Source organism: Fusarium verticillioides, chromosome 8 (genome assembly GCF_000149555.1).
Source record: "Fusarium verticillioides 7600 chromosome 8, whole genome shotgun sequence".
Classification (NCBI taxonomy): Eukaryota; Fungi; Ascomycota; class Sordariomycetes; order Hypocreales; family Nectriaceae; genus Fusarium; species Fusarium verticillioides.
Genome location: NC_031682.1, coordinates 351,149 through 376,665, shown reverse-complemented (window position 1 = coordinate 376,665; position 25,517 = coordinate 351,149). Strand labels below are relative to the sequence as shown.

The window sequence follows — 25,517 nt, the reverse complement described above, 5'->3', positions numbered from 1 at the left end:
TAGCATCGGCATCCTACACAGCATTCTCGTTCCTGCTACAAAACACCGACCTAAGCGATTGAGCATAGATGCGCATTACTAAAGAAGCAGTATGTGGGATAAAGAGCAATTATTATATCAGCATGAAATTCGATCCTATATGTAGATAGAAAAATTGCTTAGTTCGAATTATCGTAGCAATGGACAGAAAGAGTCGGGTCCTGCCTCAAGTCATCAACATCCCTCGATGTAAAAATGCTCGACCCTTTACAATCCTTCTTACTGCAGATCATCAGTTACTGGCACTCAGCAATATAAAATGGCAGTCTTACGGATACAGGTAGCAGAATGTTTGGTGGCGAAGGTGAATACTCTCGACTTTGAAGGTGCTGTTCCAGGATTAGCTTCATCAAAGCGGCTCGTAAGGACTATCGGTACCTGGGTGTGACGTTGTTGCAACCATAGCCATGGAGGTCCTTATACGACCCTTTTAAGTTGGTCTTACTGTAGACTCTTGCCTGAAGAGATCAGACCATGAGATAGAGGTACTTGGCTTATCTTAAACCTACTGTGATAACATCTGTGGCCGCCGCGACAATAGTAGCATAGGCAAGGAGTGATAGTAGGTGCATGGCTACTATTTATAGTAGTATGTGACTTGCAATAAGACAAAAGGCGTACTGATGGAAAAGGTGATAGAGTAATAATATGCCTCAGCGTCAAGAAGACCTGCTAGTATACGGGAAGGAGAATGAAATATGTTGTGTTGGCGGTTTTCAAAAGGTTATATAGACAGTACGCTGGAGTGGAGATCATGTTTCTATGCAAGGTTGTCGGCATATCGCTGCCGAGCTTTTACCAGCTGAAGCATGGGTTCTGGCAATTATTGCCGACTTTCTAATCATATGTCTTGGATGATAAAGAGGTAGCACCGTGGCTTGTCTAACGTTTCAGCTAGCCCAATTTGAGGTAAAAAGATGCTTATCCTAGCGGAATATGCGGAATTCATTGACGTTACATTGACTGCCAAACCCGGCCTTGGGCTTTCGTTGTATGCTGCCACTTCCAACCTCGACCCGGGAAGAGCACCAAAATGCGAAGACTATTTCCAAGCTCGCAGGACTCAGCCTCGAATAAAACCCTACTCCTCCTCATACCTCACCCATGTCTTTGTCTTGCGAGTAATGCTCGGTCCACTAATCCACAACGGGACTGCAGCGATAAAGAGCACAAAAATGACCAGTGCAACAGTCAAGAACATGAAGTACTTATCCTTCATCCACCAATCCAAAGTGCTGTAAGATACACCAAAGCCAATAACATTCTTGATAACATTAACCACGACACCAATCTGAATGGCCTTCTTGGGGTAGCTCTCAGTGCAATACGATATCATAACGTTACAGCCTCCCGTAAGATTGGCATTGAGAATGGCCCAAAAGAGCCCAACGACAGCCCAGTGCCAACCGCGCTGGAATCCAACACCTATGAGTGTCGTAGCTATCGGAGTTGCAATGGCGAATGGTAAAAGGATAGGCAGAATTGACTCGGGCTTGAACTCGCCATGGCGTCGCAAGTGTCTCTCAGCTAGCCAATCCGCCCCCGCACCACCAAACGGCATACCGGCCAGTAGGCCCAAGAGGGGAGCAACATTGTAGAGGCCAACTTGGCCAGATGTCCAGAGCCACGGGGGCTGAGAGAAGGTGATGGAGACAAGGACCGAAGTGGCAATGGTGCCTGCGATGGACAAGCCAAAGAGCAGGACGGTGACGATGACAGCAGGAGAAACGAGTATTTCGAATGGCTCCACGACAAGATAGAAGAAGTTTGGCGGTGGATGGTTGTGCTTAAGGGTTAGAAAGAACGACCGTCTGAACCAGAGTGCACCGGGTTTGCATGGCTCGAACGTGGCCATTGACGGTGGGCGAGTCTCGAACTGCTGTGCATCACCAACCTCATCCGAGGGTTCCTTTGGCTCACCAACTTGCTCTTCATCGACCGATTCGAAGGAAATATTGGAGGGTTCGGGGTCGCCGGGGACTCGAATATTGGTAAGAGGCTCGGGAAACATCAATATCATGACGACAAGGTTGAGCGCACAGATGCCACCAAAGATGTAGTTCGGATACCTCCAGCTGCCAAGATTATCGACTGCGTAGCCAGTGATCAGAGGGCCAAAGACAGCACCTGCACCCAAAGCCCATGAATATACGCTCATGGCTCTGGCGACGTACTCGCGTGGAAATAAGAGCACCACGACGACTGGACCGAGTGCCTCAACAACACCACCGCCTAACCCGCCGATGACACGGGCTGCGAGTAGAGATTCGTAGGATTGAGCGCGGGCCTGCCAAAAGAAGCCAGCGGTGAACACTGCGAGACCGATGAGGATGGTATAGCGACTACCGATGTATGCGACGGTGGGGAGTGCCCAGATATTCTGATGATCGAGAATATGTTCAGCGTCGATGGAACTTGAATTAGTGACTGAGTTAGGGCTATTGTACTTACTCCGAGTCCGATGCAAAGTGTGCCCCAACTTGCGAGCTGAGAGATTTTGGTACTGCTCACATGCATGTCCTTCACCAGTGGAAGAAGCATGGGTGGGATGGAAGCACCGAGGACTTGACCCATCATGACGAAGAAGGACAGATTGCCCATCATTATCAGTCGCCACCATAGGGGCCATGACTAAAATGTGTCAGCGTTGCATTGGAGAAGTGAAGACGCAGAAGACCTTACCATCGGGCCATCCTTTCGATGCAAAATATCTTCAGAAGAATGCGCCATGTTGTGCTCAACTTTGTGCTTGCGAGGTGAGAGTGAATGACGAATAAAGTAGCAGAAAGATGTAGTCAGAGCCTGCTGAGTGACACTGGGTAGCAATGGGAGATCCTTTGTAGTAACTCGCTGCCAGGTCAGGGAAAGTCGATGTAGCTTAATGCCAACGTCGGATTCTGCTCTGGACTTTTATCGACAGCCTGTTTGGACATGAAGAGCTGGTGGTCAAGGGAAATCCGGGGTAGTGGCCACGCTAATGCTCAAGCCACGAATCTTCAACCTAGTCTCGGAATTCTTATTTATATTCCGACCTGGGAATCCGGGGTATGACCCTGGATCCTATCGTAACAGCTGCTTTGTACAATCAGGTATCGGGATGTCCGCCTGGAACCCCCTACTTAGCCGCTAAGCCTTCTGGGCATGTCTTCTCGAGGCGGCGGTGCTATCTCCAAACCCGGAGGGTCAAAATGGGGTTTCCCATGGCTTCCCATTTGGCATCGGAAGAGCCGAGACACATCATCATTACGAATGTGACTTTCGTTAATAACACCAATAAACACATGCATAGCATGTCTGTTGTGGCACGGCTTTCCCGAGCTAGATTACATACCATACGGTGCTGCCAAGGGCAGCCAAGCCGTTTCATAAGAGGGTGCGTGCCCTGTCATCGGCTGGAGCGGCGCCTAATCCTGAGATGGGGATGAGTATCCTTGTTTATCTCGAACGCGGGGTATGCGGAAACTTTTTCTGTAGTTCCGGTTTGACCACAGCAGATTGCGGAGAAGATTGTGCGAAGTGTAATTCCTTTGGAGACTTGCAATGGCCTTCTCTTAAGCACCATGTGAAGGTTGCAACTTATGTTTCTTTTCTTACACTATAGTATTGCGAAGGACCGGCCATTGCACTTGAAAGCCTCTGTAACATATTACATTACTACAATCTAGCTACTTAAAAGGTTCCATGGTGTGCATTGTTGCATAAGCCTGACTGTTTAAGCTCAATGTAAATATTGGTACCTAGTTGGGCAGGAAAGTCTACTCTAAGATGAACTTGATGCCAGCCAATAGGTTCCCAATGAACGTCTTCGTAGCACTCAGCGTCGGAAACATCCAAAAGACATGAGGTAGACCCTCATACACGTCCAGCTTGACCTTGACCCCTTTGCTGCGAAGTTCATGCTCCATGGCTACGTTGTCATCTCTCAGAGGGTCCGCGCCGCAAGCAACGAGGTAAGTTCGTGGAAACTTGTCCAGGTGGGATGAGAGGAGAGGAAACAGCCACTCATCATCGACATGCTTGTCGAGTCCAGTCGATGCTGTATCAATCTTTAGTAACTGCTCAGTAGTCATAGCCTGTCTGGGTACGAACCGTTAATCATCTTGGCTGTCTGCCCATCAATGATTGGTACATCCGTAGCGTTCTCTTCCATAGACTTCGTAAGGTGCTGGAGATGCTTTGGCACATTTGCTGGATGGACTGTACCTCCCGCCATGTTGATGGCCCCTTTCAACTGTCCCGCTCTCCCATGTTCAATGAGCCTATGGGCAGTGGCAAGAGACAGTGTACCACCGCATGAGCTTCCCAGCATGAAAACACGGCCCTGGTCTCCATCTAGCTTGGAAGCGTTTTCATAGGTCTTCAAGCCGTCAGCCAGACATACTTTGAAAAGTCGTGAAGCAAAAGCTACTTACCCATGAGAATCCGTCAAAGGCGTCCTGAAACACTACCTTGATATCGACTGACGGCGTAAGACGATACTCAAGGGATACGATTATGCAAGGATACATCGATGCAATGAGTCTGCACAACCCGTCTTCCATATCGATGGAGCCATCAGAAAAGCCGCCTCCATGACAGAAAACACCGACTGGCAGCGCTTCCTTGGAGTCTTTAGGCTTGTAAATACGGACAGTAACGTTCTCGTTAATCTTCTCGTCCGCTAAGCTGCGTCAGCTGAGTAAGAGGACCTGAATGTGCTGAATACTTACCAACCTGAAGCCCGTCATCTCTAGGGGGAGGCAGATGAGCTCTGATGTACTTCCCAATGGCTTCCCCACCAGCTCGATAATTCTCCATTGTCCCGCCGAGAACAAGGCGACCACCGAGCTCTTTCTCTACCTGCAACGAATTAGCTTTGTGAATGCCTCTTCAATCGATTGAGTCTAACCTCTAACCATTCTGGATCCAGGTAAGGGGCCATTTTAGGATCGTACACTTTGCATAAGATGTTGAATGTGACAGAGGCAATAAGGCTCTAGCTCAGTATGTGTTGCTGATCGAATGGAGTTTGTCCTGGCAGATCGAGTCAGTCGAGTGGGTGACCGTTTATGTTTCTTGCGACACGACAATATCGCTTTTCTGTAATCGTTGTGCCGGACCATCCGAAGTCGCTTCATGGGACCTGATTGAATTGACATTTTTGCATAGAAACTTACTTCCAAGTTAGCTTCCACGGAAGAAGTTCCGACTTTGCTTGTGGCATACCTTTGCGCACCCTCCGCATCCATTCATAAAAATCGACAATCTTTGCGTCTTCCGGCGGATAATCCGCGAGACAAAGAGCAAATACGTCGACAAATGAAAGGCATAACTCCGAGTTTAAGAGTCAGGTGACTGGCGCGGCCTCGGTTTGGCCGTGGCAAAAAGGGTACTCGTCGGAAGTTCCGAGGTTTGGGAATAGGGCTTGAGGATCGGAACGATCACACGATGCAACGTCATTCCTGCCAATGAGACCTAAGAATAAAATCGACAACCTTGTATCTAGATACTACTATTGAAGTCCGGCAGATTACCTACTACAGACAACCACGAAGCTCACAAACTCACAACTCAACATGAACAAATGTATCTTTGTCGACGACTCCTGCGATCTGTCTATCCGCGACATACCCGAAACATATCATCCTCAAGATGGCCAAGCTCTAGTCAAAGTCGAGTACTCAGGCATCAACCCAGCCGATCTCAACCATCCAAGGGATCTGGGCATGAAGAACAACGTATGCGGCTACGAAATCTGCGGTACCGTCATTGAAGCAGGAAGGACTAGTCGATACGCAGTCGGGGACGTCGTCTTTGGCTCCAACCATCCCGGACGTTCAAAGCCAGGATACCATGGGGGACATCAAGATTTTATGATAGTGGAGTCAAACCTGATGTCAGTCAAATTGCCTGCTCAGCTCCCACGGACAGATGCCGCTGCTCTCAGTATCATGGTGCGCTCAGCTGCAGATGCGTTGCTCAATCACTTCGAGATTCCTTTCTCTGCTATAGGTATTTACGGGCCACCACCTAATGGCGCCTTGTTGGTTTGGGGCGGTGCGAGTAGCGTCGGCTGCGCAGCAATACAGCTCGCAAAGGCCATGGGAGTGAAATGGATATTCACGACTGCTTCGCCTGCCAACTACGAGGCACTCCTTGAGCTCGGCGCGACAACGTGTTTCAACTATCGAGATCCAAATATCGTTGATGCAGTTAGAGCTGCATGTGACGAGACCGGCGTCCCCATACGATATGTCCTGGACACTGCATGCAAGATAGGGAGTCCTGGTACCATTGAGCAGTGTGAGGCGATTGCCACCGGGCCGGATGTCACATTCGTCAGTACCCTTCCCCAATTCAGCAAGCCGCCACGGTGGAGAATGATCTTAGCTTCGAGGGAAATCGACAATCCTGTCCCTTTCGAGTTTCCTGGGGGTAATAAAGCAAATCCTCTATGGGAGGCTCGACTAGAGAGGGCGGTTGTTTGGACCGCCAAGAACTACGGGTCAAAATTTCGTATCCCCAATATTAAGATTGTGGAGGGGGCTGAGAAGGGAATACAGGCTATAAAGGATGTGAATGAAGGAAAGGTCAGCTTGACTAAAGTTGTCATCAAGCACCCGCTTTAGATTGTATTGGCGTACATGGATCTCACATATAGCTATTATTGGCAGGCCAGTTTCCATTCATCCCAAATAGTCCGAAAATACTATCACCCAGAGTCTGCAAATCTCCTAGTCGTCGTTTAGTACATCTCTTTCACAGTCTGGGTCACCATCAACTTACCAGCTCCAACACATTGTGAATCCTCCAAGAGCTGTCCCATATCAATATCTCCAAAATCCTGCAATAATGGGGTGTTGCTATCTTTCGGCATGTGAAGCCGCTCCCCAATTCTGAGAAGCTGCTCAAAAGTAAAGGACAAATTCCCGCACGCAAAATTTCGACACTTGGATACCTGAAGTATTCTAATCGCCTCTTGAAAGGCGTCTCTGCTCTCTGGCCCGTAGGTTTCTGGGTCCTGAGAAACCACCAACAGTATTATAGCGAGTGATGACACAGTAAAGTATTCGTACGAACTTCGGAGACACTTCAGCGGGACTGCCTTGTTGATTACACCAGAGCACAGAAAGATGGTAGCTTTTGCGCACTGAATACACACCGCTGCGGCTGCTGTTTTGTCCCGATCGCCTTTGTACGAGTGAAGTAGGGGTTTGCGTAGCAGTATCCTAGAATGACAGATGCGTATTTCTAGAAAGGTTTCTAGGTCATTCATAAGGACCTCGTTTTGAAGAGGATTCCAAGGGCTGCTGGGTAGAGTTGTAGAACGGGCGGCGGTCGTGAGGTCCCGGAATTGGTCGCGCAGCCGTTGTAACTTATAATCTAGGTACTCCTTTTGCTGCCGACTTTCTGTAACGGTCTTGGTAGAAGCCTTCGTCAATCCTAATATCTCCGCGTTGAGACGAGTGTATTCCATGGTCACGACTAGGAACGGAGACGAGGTGCCCTTGCTATGAGTCAGAAGGTGTAAGCCTGCGGGTTCGACGGTGACTTACAAGATCAAAGCACCTCTCATCTATGTCTTCGTCTTTGGTGGTATGAGGAAGATCGGTAGCAAAGGAAAACGTCCGGTCTAGTACGTATACACAGCAGAATAACTCTCGTGGGGAAAAAGTACCAGGAACTCCAACGGTCTTAACTGCCACTTCTGGCGCTCGATGGAGACCAAGTTCGAAGCATGTTCTCGATGCCAGACTGACGAGTCGCCACGCCTTTATGTGTTCCGATTTGTGGAATGAATACAACCCCTGGAAGTTGGCATGCCTTAGCAGATTAACAATTCAATCCGAACACGGGTCATACCATCAAAGTAGCCATGGCAACATCGTCAATAGTTGGGCCTCTACCCATCAAGACCTTTTCCACTGACCAATCGACATATCGCTGTAGATGACGTGCTAAAGGGCTTGTGCTGTCTTCTTCAATGAGGAGAGTTAGTCCCAAGAGAGCTTTGAGAATATCAATCTTCGTCAAAGTCATCGAAGCAGGTTGTGATGTATGGCTCGCTGAACGCCCAAAGACTGTATTCAAGACCATTTCTGCCGAGTGAAGATCAACACACGGGTAAATCGGAAAAATAGTCTTAGCAAAGGTGATGAACAGGTGTCTAGCTCTGTCATAGCCAAGGTCCAGAACCGAATCCAAGCAGTCGTTACTTGAGGAAGCAAGGCATTCTTCTAAAGTCAGACCTGGTTTGCTCATTGAACCTTGGACGTCCTCCTCGACTTCGTCCACGATACCGTTAGCTTGAAGGCATGATCTCGCCAAGCTGAAGGTATCAACAAAGCTTGAGCGACGTGCCGTGGGTGATTTTTCGGTAGGCGCAGGACTTTGTAGCGAGGTGCCTAGACTCCTACTGGTTTTCACAGGTTGGCGCGGTGCTTCTTTCAAGATCGTGATGCCGGAGGTTGCCGATATGTGAGGCGTGACTGCGTCGTCTGTTGACGGTGAGTAATCCATCTCTCTATAAATGGAAATTGATTAGATTATGTCTTTCTGGGCATTTGATCTGAAGTCTTACAAGCTCATTTCGGTGGGCATTGGGCTCATGCTGGGTATGTTGCCCCGACGTGGGTATGAGCACTCCACCCCACGCTTTATACAGCGCTGACAGGGCCATTGGCCATCACACTTGACTTTTCGAGACTTGCATAGCATACTGTTGTTCATGTATTAGCGTGCTGCTCGTATGGATAAAGGTATGGAAATACCAGGCGACGAGAGCGTATTCGTTGCGCTTTCGGCGCCCGCCTCGAGTGATCCGTTGTGTATCTGGTGCATCGCTTCCGGCATCAATTGTTAGTGGCATGATAGGGCGGACTTTAAAGTTTGTACTCGGTCTGTTGCTTAGAGTTAAGGTAGGTTGGGGGTTGCATCGAAGTTATGAAGCGAGTTAGTAGGAGATTCCCCGGATCACGTGGGCAGCCCCGCGCTCTAGCCTCGGGCCCAACACGAACTCACGTTAGTCCAAGAGTCCCATAGTTGTTTCACAAGGAACTAGGCCCGCTAGAGAGGAATTGACACGATGATTCAAGCAAAATAGAAGTCGATATTAGCTGCTGAGGCCATAGGAGGTCTTTTCATTTGTCAAGGCGAACGGCTCTGTTGGGGGTTGCTAGCTAAGCTCAAGTTACAGCAGACAGATGTCAAACTATGTAGTCAATTCTCGTTGCTGTCTTTACAGCTCCCATCCGTTTGCTGCATTCTCTCGCATTACCTCCATCGCTTCATCCATAAGTCCACATGCTTCCTTCCAGGCTGGCCTCAAGCTCACTCTCTCCCACCAATTTCGCAGATGCGGCAACTCAGCAAAGAATGCTTCAGCTCCCTTCAAATCAATCAGCTGTGACACCCAGGGCATAGACCAAATGTCGACTAGAGTAAACTCTGCGCCACCCAGATAACTACGGCCAGACAATATGCCGTCCATGACTTTCAGCGCGCTATGTAGCTCATTCCAAATATTCTCTAGTTCTTTCGTCTCTACTCTAGGTATACCCAGTATCCTATTGCAACCGATAGTCAGCAACGCGCTCGGCGACGGATAATGCGAAAACAAGGCTGCTGCCTTACGGTTTGATGATGATATCTCCGCAATATTTCCATGCTGTAGTGGAGAAATAGCAAACCTCCATCGAGGCAGCCTCTTCAAAGGAAGCCAGAGCGTCTACATACGAGATGTCTGGCACTAACGGGTTTCTATGGTCAGAATACGTGACAGCGATATAACGGGCAATCGCGCGGCTTTCTATATAACCTTAGTAAGTGGTGTAGACTTTGTGGGGAGAATCAGGTTCGTACCGCAAATTCGAAGTATTTTCTCGCCTCGGTCATTGAGTACGTCCAGGATTGGCACTTTGCCGAAAGGGTGTAATTTGCGGTGTTCAGGAGTCTTGTAGGCTATGATTAGCATACTTCTGGATAGTTATCACAGTGGAGTTAGTTGGCTCACGCACCCGGGTCACAAATTTGAGAATGTCAATGTGTCTGTATTCCCAGGTAAGACCTTTCTCGAGCAACGCGTGCGCGGTGGAAATTGTATATGGGGAGACGTAGTCGCCGTAGAGCACGAAATGATTTGACCTGCGTGTGTCGAGTTAGGGGCTTGACTGAAATGATTAAGATTTCGTTAGTACCTACATTCTGATGAGGATTCTTCAAGAGTTCTTTATCAAGCACGGAAGAGAAATCGCATGAGACCTCATAATTACAAAGACTACTAACTTGACCTTCTTCTATATCTCACAATCTCATTATTATCGCGATTCGAAAAACAAAGCTCCGAGGTTGAAGTCTGGGGTAGGCAATTGTGGGGTGCAGGGTTCGGTAGTTCCGAGCCTGACCAGTCTGTATATGGCTAGCCTCCGAGCTCGTTGAGTTTCCGCTTAAGCGTCTTGTGTTGGACCAGGTTCATGTTCTCCTCAAGACTTTGGTATCGGAAATCTGATCACAATTTCCGGGGAGTCGATACCGACTTTGTAAACAGACAGAAGCTCTCATGTTAGATCTACATTGCCCGGATAAGCCGCTCTTGACCTAGTGCAAGATGGAAGTTCCGAGCTCTCTCAACTGCCGACTACAAGGGAAACCATAGACCGTATCGCCTGAAAGTTTAACAAGCGTTTCATTGACATGTAGTTTATCAGGAAGGATAGGTATTATTGTGTATAATACAGCTTCCAACACCATTTAGTCTAAGCAAGAAACTTTATGTTACAACGCTTTTGAACTGATACTTGTTATTATCTTTACTAACCATGAGCCCTAATATCCCTGACTCGCAAGAACTGGCCAACAGGCTGACTCAGGCCAAAGTTTGGAGTCAGTTCTATCAGAACTACAGTCCAGACTACAAAATCTCGGACAAGACTTTTGGTGACCCATGTCAGTCCAGACAGTCCTGTTATCTTATACCGTTCATACTGACATTTTTTTACCAGCCAATCGTAGGATCCGCATCATCAACATAGGCGCCGGCCTCTTTGGCATCAATCTTGCATACTGGATCTCAGCCAAATGCCAGAACTTCGATCTCACTGTATTCGAAAAGAGCAGTGAACTCGGAGGTGTCTGGAACCATAACAGATATCCTGGAGTTGCCTGTGATGTCCCATCTCACGTGTATCAATACAGTTTCGCACCGAACCCGGATTGGCCTCGGTTTCTTAGCCCGTAAGTTCGAAAGTCCATACAGATCACTGCATACTGACTCAGCAAAGAGGTCAAGATATCCAGAAGTACCTTCAGAAATGCGCCACCACGTTTGACCTAGACAAGTATATCAAGTTTCATACCAGAGTTCTAAAGGCTAAATGGCATGAGGAGGGATTCTGGCGCGTCTTTGTACGAGAGGAGTTGCCAAATGGTGACTGTCGAGAATATCACCAAGACGCAGAGATTCTGGTGAACAACTCTGGAAGTCAACATGTCTATCAGTGGCCTAATGTTGATGGTCTCGATAAGTTCAAGGGAACGGTAAGTCTACAGAGCTCGTGTGCTGATACCTTTACTAACGGATGTATCAGTTGCTTCACACTGCTGGTTGGGATGAACGATTTGACGAAGAGGCGTGGAAGGGTAAGACTGTTGCTGTGATTGGCAGCGGTGCCTCAGCAGTACAGGTGGTGCCTAGAATGCAGGTAAGTCTCTCTTCTCGTTTACCGCCGAAGCGTTGTTAACATCTAGTAGCCTCATGTTTCCAAGATGACTGTGTTTTCACGCACTCCAATCTGGTTTGCACCTGGGCTCGCAGGAGATGAGTTCAGCCCAGAATGTACGTCTAAGTTGCCTTATATGACCGAGTTCGGATGCTAACTGTGCTACAAGACTCACCAGAAGATCGAGAGAACTTCAAGAAGGACCCATCCAAGCTTCAGGCCCATGGGAAGAGCATCGAGAGGCGCCTCAATGGCCTCTTCCCGAACTTTTACAGCGGCACTGATTACCAAAGGAATGCCATCAAGTTCTTCTACGACCAAATGAAGATTAAGATCAAGGATCCCAAGCTTCTCCAGGGTGGGCTTAGGTGCTACTGAATTTGGCTACATGCTAATCCGCTTCCAGGCTTTACTCCTGAATTTGTTCCCGGATGCCGTCGCATCACTCCAGGTGACCCTTTTATCTACGCAGTCCAAGAGCCAAACGTCGAGGTTGTCTTCAAAGGTGTTGCGAAACTCACGGAGGATGGTGTTGTGGATACAGATGGTGTTGAGCGAAAGGTTGACGCTGTGGTTTGTGCAACTGGGTAGGTCTGTCCCGAGGAGATCCGACTATAGATATTCTGACCCGAGGCTAGGGTTTCAATGTCGATCTCATCCCACGATTTGAAGTTATCGGGCCAAACGGCCTCCGCATATCCGAGTTCCTAGAACAAAACCCAGACAGTTACATGTCAGTAGCTCTGGCACAGTTCCCGAATTACTTCCACGGCAGCACCGGCGCCTACTGGCCCTCCGCTAACGGGTCTCTGATCGGACCCATGGACGCAGTGGCCAACTATGTAGTCCAAGTCATCCAGAAGCTACAGATGGAGCACAATATCATCAGCGTGGTTCCAAAGCAAGAAGCAATGGATGACTTTGTCGAACATGCTCAGACTTGGTTGAAAGGCTGCGCGTGGTCAGGGGACTGTCCGGCTTGGTACAAGACCCAGTCTGGACCGTTAAAAGGACGAGTGAACCTGATCTGGCCAGGCATTACACTGCAGTTTGTAAGAGCCTTGAGTAAGGTGCGATGGGAAGACTATGACATAAAGTATGCTGCCAGTGGGGAGAAGAGCGCAAACCGGTTCTTGTATCTTGGCGATGGGCTTGTCAAGGAGACGTTCGATGCGGAGATGGATGACTCGCCGCATATTCACCTTGGGGCTATTGACCCCAGGTGGTCAAAGGCTGCTGGTTTGACCTTTGTCGAGGGCATGCAGCTGTTGAACAACCCTGAAGTAGTCACCAATGGTAGGGCTGTATGAGAGTAGATATCTTCCAATACTAGTATAATGTGAATGGAGAACTTCAAACATTGTCCAATGATTATTTAGTCCGATGTCGTCTTATTGAAACATTGTCTTTATACTACAAATCATAAGATGCCCCGAAAGACGTAGCTGTGTAATAGTAATTACTCTAGTAAATATAATAGTCTTTACTTATTTTACTATTTAAACTGTTTAGACTGTATAACTGACCTCAGGGTAATAAGCAAGTATTCTTTACTAAAAGTACAGATTTCCATCCAGCGGTACCTCTACTGCGTGATGGGAGAATCCACAATGGTCTGTGAGCTCCTGACTAAATCCCTCTCTTTGAACCCACATTACACCCCATTGAAGTGGTAATAAGGATGCTTCTGGTGATGGGATACCGTCTGGCTGGTGACAGGCAGCTGCAATCGCCAGACTGCAACTTGCAGCCACAGGCATAGCAGTCGGTAGGCGACGACATGCAGTGATCATTACGGCCGCAGCCATGAAAATGGATGTAACTATGACGAAAATAATAGCAATTGGAGAATACCCACACGTCAAAAGTTCCCAATACCAGTCATTTGGCATCGTGAGATCGCGCTTTTCAACGGCAACGATGAAGATGCTTTGTGACAACATCCAGTGCATCAGAATAGAGACAAGGAGAAGCGGGATGCTGAAGCGATAAGGCAGTTGGAGAAAGTAGCGGGAGCGCTGCTGACCTCTTGGGTTAGAGGAAACCCGTAATGGATTTCTCTTACGACCGAAGTCACTCCATTCCTTTGCCGCAGCCATGCAAGTAAGGAGGCCATTGTACTGAAAGTACAGAAGAGAGAAAACCAGTTGCGGAAGGTTGGAAACAAGGACGTTCCAGAAGAGACTCTCGTCACCAGTATCCTCCCAGCTAAATCCCCTTATTATAGTAAGCTCAGTTGCAGCTCCAAATCCCAGATTCCATAGGCTTTTAATATCGTGGGGCCCTGGGAGCTCTCGAATGCCCCATGCTAGAAGGAAACAACTGACACCGAGTGCTATTCCGTACCTAGATTAAGAGCATTAGCACATGCTGAACTATCCGGCGCTGGGCATTTTACATGGCAAAACTGAAGAACCAACGCCTTCCAGTAACTGCAACTCCACGTCTTCTACGCTTTGTGTGCATGGTGCAAGGTCGAGTGAATTGACCAGCCCTGACGGTACGCGCCGACGCTAAGCAGTTTCCACGAGAGTTCTCATCTGGAAAGGTCAAAAATGACTGAATGGCATCTCCAAGGATGAATAGCGGTTCCTTTGGAGGTCGTAGTGCGATAAATGCCAGTGTAATGGCTTTAATCAAGTTTACCCCAAGTATAATTGCCGCGAGGTAGACATCAAAGTTCAGTCGGCATCTTTGTGGTGCTGGCTGGCTAAGGCAATATTCAACCCGATTACCCCATGGCCTCCAGTTATCAGCTTGACGTCTGACTAGAGGCAATTGGAGGCGGCATGGGTTATCACAGTTCCATTCAGGACAAATCCAGTCATAGTCTGATTCGGTGCAAGTAGCTCGTCGGACGTTATGAAGTGAGGCTGGGTGTGCATCATGGGTTCTTTTTGATACCCCAGATTGTGAAGTATCGACGACAACCAATAAGTCGTTCCTTTTTGTCTGAAAAGCTATACCGTACTCGTTGATGCACTCTAAGGCGGTAAGGTTATCGAGCTTGCTGGTTATTATGTTCCTTGACTTGAATAGGTCCAAGCGATAAGAAGTCGCAGGCGAGTTTCCAGCTTCTCTCGCGAGCTGTCTGAGCTTCGTGTCCACAGTGAAGACCTTATAGTCGTAGGTTGTTAAGGACGAGAAGACTACCGAGTTGAATCTAAATATTATTAGTTCCTTGTACCTTTACGTCAGTATCAGTAGACTTACAATAGATGTAGTGGCAGTGAAGAGAAAACTAGCAGCCACCAAAGTATAGCTCTACTTGTAGATACTTTCCGTAAGTTATGAAAACTGGGAATCCCGATATCAACCCATGTTTGGCGCGAGTGGGCTCTATCGACATCAGCCCTAGTTGGTGCAGACAGGCATTGCATACCATAATTGCTGGCTGCAAGAAGGATCGAACCAAAAGTGTTGATGACTAGATGAATGGCGATGCTTAAGTCACGGGTCGTTGAGCATGAGCCTTCGTAGATGATTCTTCGACTGGTTTTTAGGCCGTCCTGATTACCCGCGAGTGTCAAGGTTGACCAGATGGTGACGCCAAGATTGACGATAAAAACGGCGATACAGGCAGACGTACCACCTATGAGGCTGACCTTCCAGTCAGCGGTCTTTAAGCCTCGCGTGTTATCGTCAACAATGGGCCTCCTCACACTGTGGTTGGGATTGAGAAATCCGTTGTTCTCTCCAGAATCTTGTTTGGTCATTGCTGCCAACGTACTTAGATGTAAGGGAAGGGAAAGGGGAGATAGTTTGTTTTCTTCTTGTGTAGCAGACAGCAATTCTTATGACAGAAAAATACAAGACCAACACTCCTGCACTTATGTCTCAATGGTCAGTTGCCTGAGACACTGGCTAGTTGTGGCTGGTTTTAGTTGATTGAAAACAATATGTGGCGCTTAGCTGAAAAAGATGGCTTTATGTTGCGCGGTGAGCAGCCCATCCCTCTCTGATTGTTCAGATTGAACCTACTGTGTGATTTAGGTAGCTTGGTAAGGTCAACCCGGCCGCCACCTTAATTGAAGAAAATAAGACCCTTTTGATGAAATCTGGAATACTTATTGTGACCAGTCTCGGCATTGTATAACAATTTATCTATCCAATTACAGACCAACAGTCTGATTGAACTGATGCATAAGAGTCCCTTTCGGTATCTCCCTGCATCAAGTAGTGCTATTTCTAAAAATACTTCAGTTGTAACCAATACTCCAGTGAGAGTTTCAAGTATGACAGTACCTTCTCAGCAGGGTGGTATCGGTGGCGTTCACTACATCTGCCACTATTGAAGTGATAATGCATCACTTGGAAACATGAGCGCCTCAACTCGCAACGAGGTTGAAAAGTGAGAAGATTAGTCCAAGATGACGCCAATCACTCCCCACAAGAGTAAGAAAGCACTGCGGGTGCCTCAGACATATCTATTTTTGGTGAACCGTGCGAGAGACATATCTGTGCCCCGTGCTTGACCGCTATCATAAGGCGTTCATTTCTCGGGCCAGACCACTCCATATCCCTGAAGTGGCGCCCAGCTGAACCACCATTTCATCGTCGTTGGAATGGCGTTATTCTTGTACTGGAGCGCCCGGGAAGAGAACGAGGCAGCTCCACCCCGAGAGGAGAGAGACACCTTGGCATTGGTATAGCTGCACTGTGTAAAGGGCTTTCATGAGCAACAGCCTTGATGTGCGAGGTTTCCTGTGACATTGGGCTTGTGCCAGGAAGGCCTAATCTCCTCTAGCGGGATAATTTGAAAGCTTAGCATATACAGTGTTCGGTACTCTCTAGTCTCTTCCGAGATCATTATGATTGTCGCGGGGTCAATTCTGTGCCCTGCAGTAAGTCTGAATTGATAAAGTTCTCGTCGCTGCCGGTGTCGATCTTGTTGCGTACTGTCCCGAATCGAAACCTATCAGGGCCTTATGAAAAGGGGGAAAGACCGCGGGAACTATCGATGAAAGTGGCAGAAGAAACTTGCATACATGGACAATCTCGCGTTTGATCGCCACTTGGACTTAGACCACTTGATTCTTAGCCCTCTAGATTTCATGGCGGCTACCCTTCTGCATGCAAACATTTACAGCGGTAGATTCGTGTCCCATTCTGCTTCGGTAATAAATCTAGTACGCCCATGATGATGCAGGCAACGTTCGGGTTACATAATCATTTCCTGGTGGTTGCACCAATGCACGTTAGTTATAACTTTGGTTCACCTCCCGGGAGTAAGCACCTTGACCTCACTCACTATGAAAGTCATTGTGTGCTCCTGGGGAACAGCTTAATGGCGCCTGCTTCCTATAGCCGAAGCGAAAACTATATAAAATCTGGACGCCCTAGGACTAAACTCCAATTCTTTTCTTTGTTATCTCACAACTCATCCCAGATCTCCATCTGCCTGCAAGTCTGTCCGTACTTTTCACCCTTAATCTCAGTCTTGTCTCGTAACCACGAAAGAATACGACGTACAGGCTCCAAATCCCTTTGCCGTCCACCTATTCGTTCTCGAGCGCGGCGGCCTAGAGTTCGATGCCCAGACCATCGACATTATAACCTAGAGAACCAACGGCTCGCATATCGCAGCATGAACCCGCGAGGCGAAGTACCAGCCCTAGATATAGATGGCTTCATCTTGATCGAAATCACCGCGATATGCGGATATCTCGATGAAGTGGCCAAGGGGGTTAAATCCCTGTTTGGCAACACGGCGCTCGAGCGTGTCGAGACCCGCATGTGGCTTAGGAGGATGGTTCTCGAACTGGCTCAGCCTGTTATTTCTTGGTATCGGAACGGCCCTGATACCATTGACTTCTATAAGGGCAACCGAATCCCGACACCCGAGGCTCGCGTAGTCCAAAAAGGCTACTATCAACCAGTTCCCAAAGCTCCTCGACGATCAACTTAAAGGCAAGGAATACCTATATGATTCATGCTTCCTAGCTACCGACATCCACTTTTATGGGCTGCTAAAGATGATAGTTATGTAAGTCGCTCAGTAGGTCCTTAGTCCTGGGCACAAAAATGTTATGGCATACTTTAAAAGGATGAATGCTCGAAAGGCCAGTCAGCAGGCTCTTCAGCCTCATGAATCAAAGGTCTCCGTATAGAAAGGAAGTTGGAAGTGGCTTAGATACAGGCAGTCGCGCGCTCAGCCACATGCAAAGCGTCCTGCGGATGTTTTTTTCAATCTCTTCCCTACAATGACCTAACAAGGGGCCCAAGGCCGTATTTCTGTATAACGGTAGAATGCGTCTTTGTACCGGTCAGAGATTGGTATGTTATAGAACAGGTTGGAAGTACATTTCCAGATCAAAATCTTTCTCTTGTCGCCACCATCGTCAACTGATCACCCAACAGCGCCTACCTCTGTTCTGAAGTTTCTGAAACATATCGGTGTTGCCTCTTTAAGAGTGATATCACCAGGTTTCTAATTTCCCAAATCCGTGACCACGTCTTAACGCAATGCTCCTTCATAGGAAACGCCTGATATATGTGCTCATTCTCAATTCTTCAAGTTCTAGACACATGGTCGCTAGTAATCCTCTATTTCCTTGCATAGGCACTCAGCAAAACAAAGAAACCATTGAGAAAGTTGTTTGTAATGTCCGTAACGTTAGACCAGAACTCCGAGTTCTGTGCTTGCTCGGATGCAGCCTGTGCTTCTTTCAGTTTAGACGTTAGCCGTTCATTTTCGTGATCGAACTTTTTTTTAAGTTCTTCCTTCTCCTTGTCAAATGCCATCTGAAGCATTTGGATCTGAGATTGCATCCGTTGTCTGTCACGCGAGGCGACACGCTCGCGCTCTCGAAGACTAGCCTGGTTGCGCTTCGCGTCGGCAAGCTGATTGTCCAGCTTCTGGCGAATCTCGTCGAGCTCGGATTTGTTGCGCTGATCATTCTCGCGGATGGCAATATCCATCTCCTTGCGGACTTCGCGCAGATCCGACTCGTAGCGGTGCTGAAGCTCGAGCAGCTCCTTGTTCAGCTCGCTACCAGCAGCTGTGTCGATGAGGGCTTTGCCTTCGTCAACGAGCTCATGCTGGATGTCGAGAACCACTGGGGATTTGTCAATGAGGGCATCGATGAGGGCGATAGCCGAGTCGCGCTCGCCAGTATGGCGCATCATGGCTGCGCCCTTGTCGAGGAAGTCCTTCCAGAACTTGTCCTGGAGGTCGGCTTCGCGACGAGTGCCCTCCTCAAGAGAGACACGAGACCAGTGGGTAGTTGATAGGATGACGTTGGAAAGAGAATCATCACCCACTAGCTTTCTGAACATGCGGAGGCTGAGGCGGGAAGATCCCTCCATCCGGGGGTTGGAAATTGCATGTAGATAAATGATGCCAGAGAGCTGAAAGCCGTGGCTATAGGTCTCAGAAAGGAAGGAAGAAATGGACTTGAGAATCTCGGTCTCGGAGCGATATGTATCGTTGAAGCCCGGAGAGTCGAGTAGAGTCAACTTGACACCTTTGTAGTCCATCCGTACAGCAGTGACAGTTTCAGTACCTGCGGACGGTTATTTCGCGATTAGCTAGCATAACTTCTCTCGGTGGAAAGACGCACAAGCTTCAAGGCCGCTGCCAACCTCAACTTCTTGGCCAGAGATCAGCTTGATGAGCGAGCTTTTCCCAGAGCCCGTATTGCCCATTACAGCAATTACTACCTCCAGGTCACCCGCTGCGTTTTTTCCATGCTCATCGACGAGGGGAATAGCCACGTAGTCTTCTTCATTTTGGCTCATCATGGCCGGGTCTGAGTCTGGAGTTGTCAACATGATGATGCTGTTGTTCAATTGCGAGCTCAGGGGATAGAGTCACTGGCCGAGGAAAACTTCCATCACAACAGCCGCATTTTATGTTCACAATTGTCAATGATTCCATTGCGTTTTTGAAGCTGGTTCGCCATGGTTCGCATCAGGCTCTGGGACACAAATGAACATGTTGATCCGGAGGCCCGCAGAATGTGACTTACTACTGTAAGATTCCGGGCGGTTATGATATGAAATGATAGACCAATAACAAATCATGACGGTCGAGCGAAAAGGGATGCATGCAGGCATGGTGGCTGCATAATATTGAGGTTGAAATGCAACCGGTGTGGCCCAGGTATCGTGATTGGATGGCGAACGTCGCCACGGACGCGGGACGAGGTCCAGCGTGAGACGCCAAGACACAGTGACCTTACCTCTAAGTATAGGACAAACTAAGTCCTTTCTTTTGCATTTTTCTCGGGGGGCGGGAGGGGGGAACTGTGCTATGCAGTCGCTCCTCGAAGGGATCTGTCTTGCAGGGAACGCGCTGCTCGGAAGCGACGGCGAGGCTTTGGAGACGGAGCTTGAAAATGAGCTATTAACTTGAAACCTGTAATGGATTGGATATCTTGAGGCTGCTACCGATTAATCCTGGCACAAAGTGGAGTATTTCCAGGCCTCATCTGTTGGAGAAGGCTGCGCGTACGCATTCTACACTGCAGTCTACAGATTAAGGCTATACAGACAAAACACATCAATTTACAGACATAAATTAAACTAGCTTTCTTAACGAGGTCCCTGGCGGCTATACATAAAAGCAAACCCTCGTTTTGAGGCATGAATGAATTGATCCCTTGCTAAAGAGGAGCCCTCGGCTGTCGTCCATGCCATCCCATCTACAGAGTAGAGGTATCCTATCTTTTCTTCACAGATCCCGCCCTCAGCACTAAGAAAAAGGAGTATAGTTGTGGCCCGAAGGTGGTGTATTCCACGTGCGAGATTCTTTGCGATTTGACTGCGTGATCGACCACTCTCGCTTTGACTTCGGGGCGATGTCTTGGCCTCCATTCCGTTCCATTCCATGATCGCTACGAGCAATCTTTGCTGGTGGCTGATAGTTATGCTGATCAGGAGCCTCCTGGGGGATATCCTCGATCTGCTCGTGCATTAAATGGATCTTGGCTGGAGTCCAGACCGTCCAACTGTCCCAGTGTTCTCCATCATCACTGCCATACTTCAACAGTCCAGGAAATAGCACAAGTGCCACCTTGCCTTTGGCGATTGTTTTGCCTCCATCAGGCAGGTATCTTGGTTCAATGCGAGACCCCAAGGTAGACGCTGAAATATATCCATCGCCATCGACATGTTCCTGAAGCCAGCCTTTGTTCATGGGAACCAGACCGGATAGCGACTGGCCGAGTGTTTTGCCAATGTCTACTGCGAGACTGATTGATCCCCGTAGTTTCGTTTGGTGTGCTTGATCATTGACCTCAATCTCCAGTGCTTTAAATACCATGGACGTGATATCGTCAATGGACCGTTCGCGGGCTGCCTTCTTCTCGTGCTCGGAGCCAAACTCATCACTGAGGTCGTACATCTTTAGGCACGCGGACTGCCACATCTTGGCCGCCTTCCGATTCACTGGTTGAAATATGTTAATGAATTGAATCTGCGGCAGAAGTTTTGATAGAACACTGATGTACCTCGTGATGAGCGATCGCTTGACATCATCTCGTAGACTTTCGAATTCATTGCGTTTCGAAACTCAGCAGTGCATGATATCAATGGGTTCAGAATTGCCCGCTCAACTATGATGTTGGATGCAATTGCTGAAAAGATATCACAGGTAGTGATCGCGACCTCTTGATATAAATCCTCGTTATTGATGAGTTCTCGGCCTTTTTCAAGCCCTAGAACTTTGTCCAACTCCTCGCCTAACGCCGACACGTTGATTTTTGCGTTTACTTTCAGTAAATCTCTCTGAGTCACTCGACTCCAGGCTATGATCTCCTGACGAATATTCCGCAGTTCTCGCTCTAGCCGGTCATGAGGAATTCCGGCCTCCGGATAATAGGACCTGAAGTCTTGGCCCTGCTGGAGAGATTTGACCTTAGATTGAAGGCTCCGGACCTGATCCTGGAGTACTGTAATTGTCTTTTTCAGGGCATCTGATTCCGTCTCGTAATGCCATGCCGCCTCGATCTCGGGAATGCCGGTACCATGTCCCTGCGATCTGTCTCTGTTCGTGGCTAAGTAATGCAGAAAGAAATGGCCCATGGCCAATACCAAGAGTACAACATACCTTGATAACATGGTAGCTGCGGGTGTTCCGGTCGGGGATACGCCCTTATCATGGTATGTGTTTCGTTCCCCCCGAGAATTTGGATGATACTTTCTTATTCCACTCAATATGGAGTTGTCCGGTTGGTAGGAATTGCGGTCCGACATCGAGACTGTCCATAGAAACAGTGTCTTCAACTGTTTGAGAATGAAAAGGATAGGCGAAGCAATAATGTATAACAAACGCTTCACTATGGGGAGAATGCCAGGAAAGGCCAAATCAGAATCCATGGGTTATCTTGACAGGAATGACAGGTTAGAACTGTTAGTCGAGGAAGACTTTGAGCGCATCTGATCTTCTCATCAATTGCGGCTGAGACATCAGCACCCAAACTAGTCCGATTGCAGCAGTAGGTTTGAGGGCCTCACATTAGTGTTGTTGCCTTGCTTTGCTTCTATATTTAGAGTCTCGAATCTGCTTGGCAGCACTCATAGCCAATTCGATCTTGTGCTTACCGCCCCCTTAGCAACCCTTTCAAGTTGCGCCACGGCTGATTGGCTGCCTCTTAGAGATCAGCGCAAGGCAACCAATATTGCAGGGGACCTGCGCGTAGCAGCAAGCAAAAAACGGTAATCTAGTCGCCGGTATTGGCTGTGTCTCGAAAGACGGGGTTGCCTTGTTCCCTAGGTTCCTAAAGGCAGGGTAGAGTCCACCTGATTTGGTTCTTGGACCGAAAAGTTTGCAGAAAGACATCTTCCCTACAGCCGTGTCTCGATTGCGAATTTTTGATAATGATATTTTTCACAATCGAGTTCTGAACTTAATCCTGATATAGCCAATAGCCAATCTGGGCTAATCCATTGATATGTCTGCGAATCACACAGTGGAGACAAGTCCATTCTTAGTCGTAGGAGGTATTATTCGCGTTCGTGTTCTGCATAAGATGGATCTGACAATATCATCCTGACAGTGGACTTCGGAACGACTTACACTGGTGGGAGGCACTGATCGGAGCAATCCAAGCTGAGACTAATTTGTTCTTTAGGCGTGGCCTACACCTTCTCCAACGATCCCGATCTCAGATCTGTCACAGTCATCCACCGATGGCCTGGCGCTGGAAATCAGACTCGGCCAAAAGTTCCGACCGAGATAAGTTACGGTCCATCAGATAAGAAGAGATGGGGTTGGCAACTTCGACCAGGATCACCACGCTATGGTGGGTTCAAGCTCTTGCTTGACCCTGGAGCGGGTAGTCGGGCATATAACGATGAACATTTAGCTCTGACCCTGGATCCTGGAAACCAATCTACGCAATTATTTCTCCATCCGGGGAAATCTGCCACTGACATGGTTTCCGACTACCTGCGATTGGTCCACAAGGAAGTCATGGAATCTTTGCAAAGGCGATTTCCTAACACTCTGAACGACCTGAAAATCAAGTTTGTCATCACCACACCAGCAATGTGGAGTCCTGCTGCTCAGCACAACACAATGATAGCGGCCAGAGCAGCTGGCTTTGGGAGCCGTCCACAGGACATCATTGAGTCCGTTACGGAGCCGGAGGCAGCAGCTTCGTACGTTCTTAGGGAATTCAACTCGCTCTCAGTGCCGAATTCTGGTGTCGATGTCAACTCTGGATGGCAGGTCAGTTCCTCCAGAAGAGACTATGGCCTCATGTTGTTGTTTCAATTACTAATATGCTTTGTCAAGGTCGGGAAACAAGTCATTGTGTGTGACGCTGGAGGAGGCACAGTGGTACGAATCACAGTCTGCTCGCGTCGAGGATGACGACTCACTTTGCTTAGGATCTAGTTTCCTATGAAATTGACCAGGTCAAACCGTATCTACGGGTCTCAGAGACCACACGTCCTCGAGGTAAGTCAACAAGGAGCCTGATTTGCCGTGTTGACCCTCACCATGAGCGAAACAACAGGCGGTCTATGTGGAGCAAACTCTCTTGACCAGCGTTTTCTTCAACTCGTGCGGCAGCGACTTGGTCAGCAAGCCCATCTTTTAGATGGAGCTCGTTCGGGAAGAGGCAGCCGACTGATGCTTTCCTTCGACGATGCGAAACGGAATTTTGGTTCGAACGACCTGGAAGATGAAGAATTGATCGAACATGGTATACAAGGTCTGTCTCATGACTCCAACAGAATCGATCGGGAGTACATCACTTTGTCGCAGTAAGTCTTGATGAGACATAGAAAGTCATACAACTGACCTCGATAGTGGGGAAATGAAATCTATCTTTGATCCTGTAGTGGATACAATTCTAGCTCTTATAGAAGACGTCTTGCGGGGGGCCAGACAAAACAAGCCCGACAAGCCTCTAGTGGTGGGAAAGATCCTTTGACATCCCCTTCAAATTAACTTATTCTTTGATGCAGGGTATAATTCTCGTCGGCGGGTTTGGAGAGTCAGTGTATCTTTACAAGCGTCTCAACACTTGGGCCGAAGCCCAGGACCCGGAACTATTTGTCGCTAGTCCAAAGAACTCGTAGGTGCTATATCTCTTCATAGTATTTGGTGGTAATACAATTTGTCTGACCCCCATATCTGGTTAGATGGGCAGCTATCGCCCAAGGTGCCGTTTGCTATGGGCTGGAAGGCATTGTTCATCGTCGAATCCTACCTTGCCACTGGGGAGTTGAGCTTGCGCACCGTTACAAGGAAGGAATCCATGATCCTACTTACAACTTTCAAGATGACTGGGAAGGAACTATATACAACGAGGATACGATAACCTGGTTTGCCAAGATGGTAGGTGTTGTCGCATCACGCTCTCACACCGTGAGTATTGTGAGTATTGCTTACCGACCTATAGGGTGACGTTTCTGATCGGAAGAATCGAATCACGGTGCCCTGGGAATGTGCTACCTATGATAGGCATAAGAAAGCTTCCTTAAGGCTTCGGACCTGTCAGTACGACGAGCCGCCAGGGAGTCGGCGCGATTCAAGTGAGTGACCGGCAAATATCATGGAGATGCATTCAAATCAACTGACTCAACTTGGCCAGGGGCTCTTCACGCCCCTTTCATTACTATCGACCTTTCTACCCTTCCGTCAGATGCATTCAGCGAGAAAAAGGTGGGGGGGTTTCTTGGGATTGGCAGTAAAACCTGCTACCAAGCCAAGTTCACACTGGAAATGGTTGTCGGGTCGGCTACTTTCAAATTTGAAATTCGCCAGAATGGCGCGCTACTTGCGACTAGGCATGTAGATCCGAAGTTTGTTGGGGAGTCTCATTGAGACTTAGTAGAGAAATGGAGGTTATGGTCCGAGTGTGATTGTAGAAAGGAGTGCTTTGGGTGGATGGAAGTTTGCGAGCCACCAGGGTGTATATCATAACTAGTCTATGCCATTCAAATTCCAGCTCAAGGGAATCGCGTAGCCCATGCTTCAAACTACCACGTCCGGTAACTCTAGTCGAAGATGACTGAACCTTTCAATTAGAGACAGTCAGAACTTGCCTCAACGATGCCTTCTATCTGCGTGAAAGAGCGGAGGAAACGTGCGGACCATGAAAAGAAGAGAGTATCATGTAGCCAGGGTTTTTGTACGTCACTCTAATGATGCATTATGACCTAGATAGAAGTAGAAAGCATGTGATTGAGTATCTATGTAGCCACACACTCAAGCGCATTCAAGCTGTTTTACAGATATTCGCCTGATCTCGTCTCCAAGCTTACTTCTGATAGAATCCCCGCAGTCGTGTTAGTGCTTACCGGTCGATGCTGCGCACCGGCAAAATC

The 25,517-nt window shown here is 48.2% G+C and overlaps 10 protein-coding genes across 10 annotated transcripts; 4 read left to right on the top strand and 6 right to left on the bottom strand.

The window, feature by feature from the left end:
- Nucleotides 1-1,120: 1,120 nt before the first annotated feature.
- FVEG_07642 (hypothetical protein) lies at nt 1,121-2,724 on the bottom strand (the record flags this gene model as incomplete). The annotated part of the gene is made up of 3 exons (XM_018896318.1): nt 1,121-2,419; nt 2,491-2,670; nt 2,722-2,724. 3 exons carry the CDS (start codon nt 2,722-2,724, stop codon nt 1,121-1,123), a joined length of 1,482 nt encoding a protein of 493 aa, XP_018753765.1.
- Nucleotides 2,725-3,794: 1,070 nt separating this feature from the next.
- FVEG_07643 (hypothetical protein) lies at nt 3,795-4,960 on the bottom strand (the record flags this gene model as incomplete). Its single annotated transcript, XM_018896319.1, has 5 exons — nt 3,795-4,075; nt 4,129-4,396; nt 4,452-4,699; nt 4,749-4,878; nt 4,928-4,960. 5 exons carry the CDS (start codon nt 4,958-4,960, stop codon nt 3,795-3,797), a joined length of 960 nt encoding a protein of 319 aa, XP_018753766.1.
- Nucleotides 4,961-5,594: 634 nt separating this feature from the next.
- FVEG_07644 (hypothetical protein) lies at nt 5,595-6,647 on the top strand (the record flags this gene model as incomplete). The annotated part of the gene is made up of 1 exon (XM_018896320.1): nt 5,595-6,647. The coding sequence occupies one exon, from the start codon at nt 5,595-5,597 to the stop codon at nt 6,645-6,647; it is 1,053 nt and encodes a 350-aa protein (XP_018753767.1).
- A 22-nt stretch (nt 6,648-6,669) lies between these two features.
- Nucleotides 6,670-8,887, bottom strand: FVEG_07645 (hypothetical protein; the record flags this gene model as incomplete). Its single annotated transcript, XM_018896321.1, has 6 exons — nt 6,670-6,752; nt 6,805-7,525; nt 7,575-7,826; nt 7,882-8,542; nt 8,600-8,737; nt 8,790-8,887. 6 exons carry the CDS (start codon nt 8,885-8,887, stop codon nt 6,670-6,672), a joined length of 1,953 nt encoding a protein of 650 aa, XP_018753768.1.
- A 1,948-nt stretch (nt 8,888-10,835) lies between these two features.
- FVEG_07646 (hypothetical protein) lies at nt 10,836-13,045 on the top strand (the record flags this gene model as incomplete). The annotated part of the gene is made up of 8 exons (XM_018896322.1): nt 10,836-10,962; nt 11,019-11,250; nt 11,298-11,553; nt 11,604-11,717; nt 11,767-11,851; nt 11,905-12,093; nt 12,142-12,308; nt 12,374-13,045. The coding sequence occupies 8 exons, from the start codon at nt 10,836-10,838 to the stop codon at nt 13,043-13,045; spliced, it is 1,842 nt and encodes a 613-aa protein (XP_018753769.1).
- Nucleotides 13,046-13,288: 243 nt separating this feature from the next.
- FVEG_16158 (hypothetical protein) lies at nt 13,289-15,451 on the bottom strand (the record flags this gene model as incomplete). The annotated part of the gene is made up of 3 exons (XM_018905396.1): nt 13,289-14,081; nt 14,134-14,898; nt 14,949-15,451. The coding sequence occupies 3 exons, from the start codon at nt 15,449-15,451 to the stop codon at nt 13,289-13,291; spliced, it is 2,061 nt and encodes a 686-aa protein (XP_018753770.1).
- Nucleotides 15,452-17,322: 1,871 nt separating this feature from the next.
- Nucleotides 17,323-17,643, top strand: FVEG_07647 (hypothetical protein; the record flags this gene model as incomplete). The annotated part of the gene is made up of 1 exon (XM_018896323.1): nt 17,323-17,643. One exon carries the CDS (start codon nt 17,323-17,325, stop codon nt 17,641-17,643), a length of 321 nt encoding a protein of 106 aa, XP_018753771.1.
- A 638-nt stretch (nt 17,644-18,281) lies between these two features.
- Nucleotides 18,282-19,508, bottom strand: FVEG_07648 (hypothetical protein; the record flags this gene model as incomplete). The annotated part of the gene is made up of 2 exons (XM_018896324.1): nt 18,282-19,240; nt 19,298-19,508. 2 exons carry the CDS (start codon nt 19,506-19,508, stop codon nt 18,282-18,284), a joined length of 1,170 nt encoding a protein of 389 aa, XP_018753772.1.
- A 922-nt stretch (nt 19,509-20,430) lies between these two features.
- On the bottom strand, nt 20,431-21,761 carry FVEG_07649 (hypothetical protein; the record flags this gene model as incomplete). Its single annotated transcript, XM_018896325.1, has 2 exons — nt 20,431-21,125; nt 21,188-21,761. 2 exons carry the CDS (start codon nt 21,759-21,761, stop codon nt 20,431-20,433), a joined length of 1,269 nt encoding a protein of 422 aa, XP_018753773.1.
- Nucleotides 21,762-22,630: 869 nt separating this feature from the next.
- Nucleotides 22,631-25,014, top strand: FVEG_07650 (hypothetical protein; the record flags this gene model as incomplete). Its single annotated transcript, XM_018896326.1, has 11 exons — nt 22,631-22,679; nt 22,736-22,759; nt 22,811-23,370; nt 23,476-23,520; nt 23,571-23,640; nt 23,699-23,948; nt 23,995-24,100; nt 24,153-24,262; nt 24,330-24,525; nt 24,590-24,722; nt 24,782-25,014. 11 exons carry the CDS (start codon nt 22,631-22,633, stop codon nt 25,012-25,014), a joined length of 1,776 nt encoding a protein of 591 aa, XP_018753774.1.
- Nucleotides 25,015-25,517: the final 503 nt, after the last annotated feature.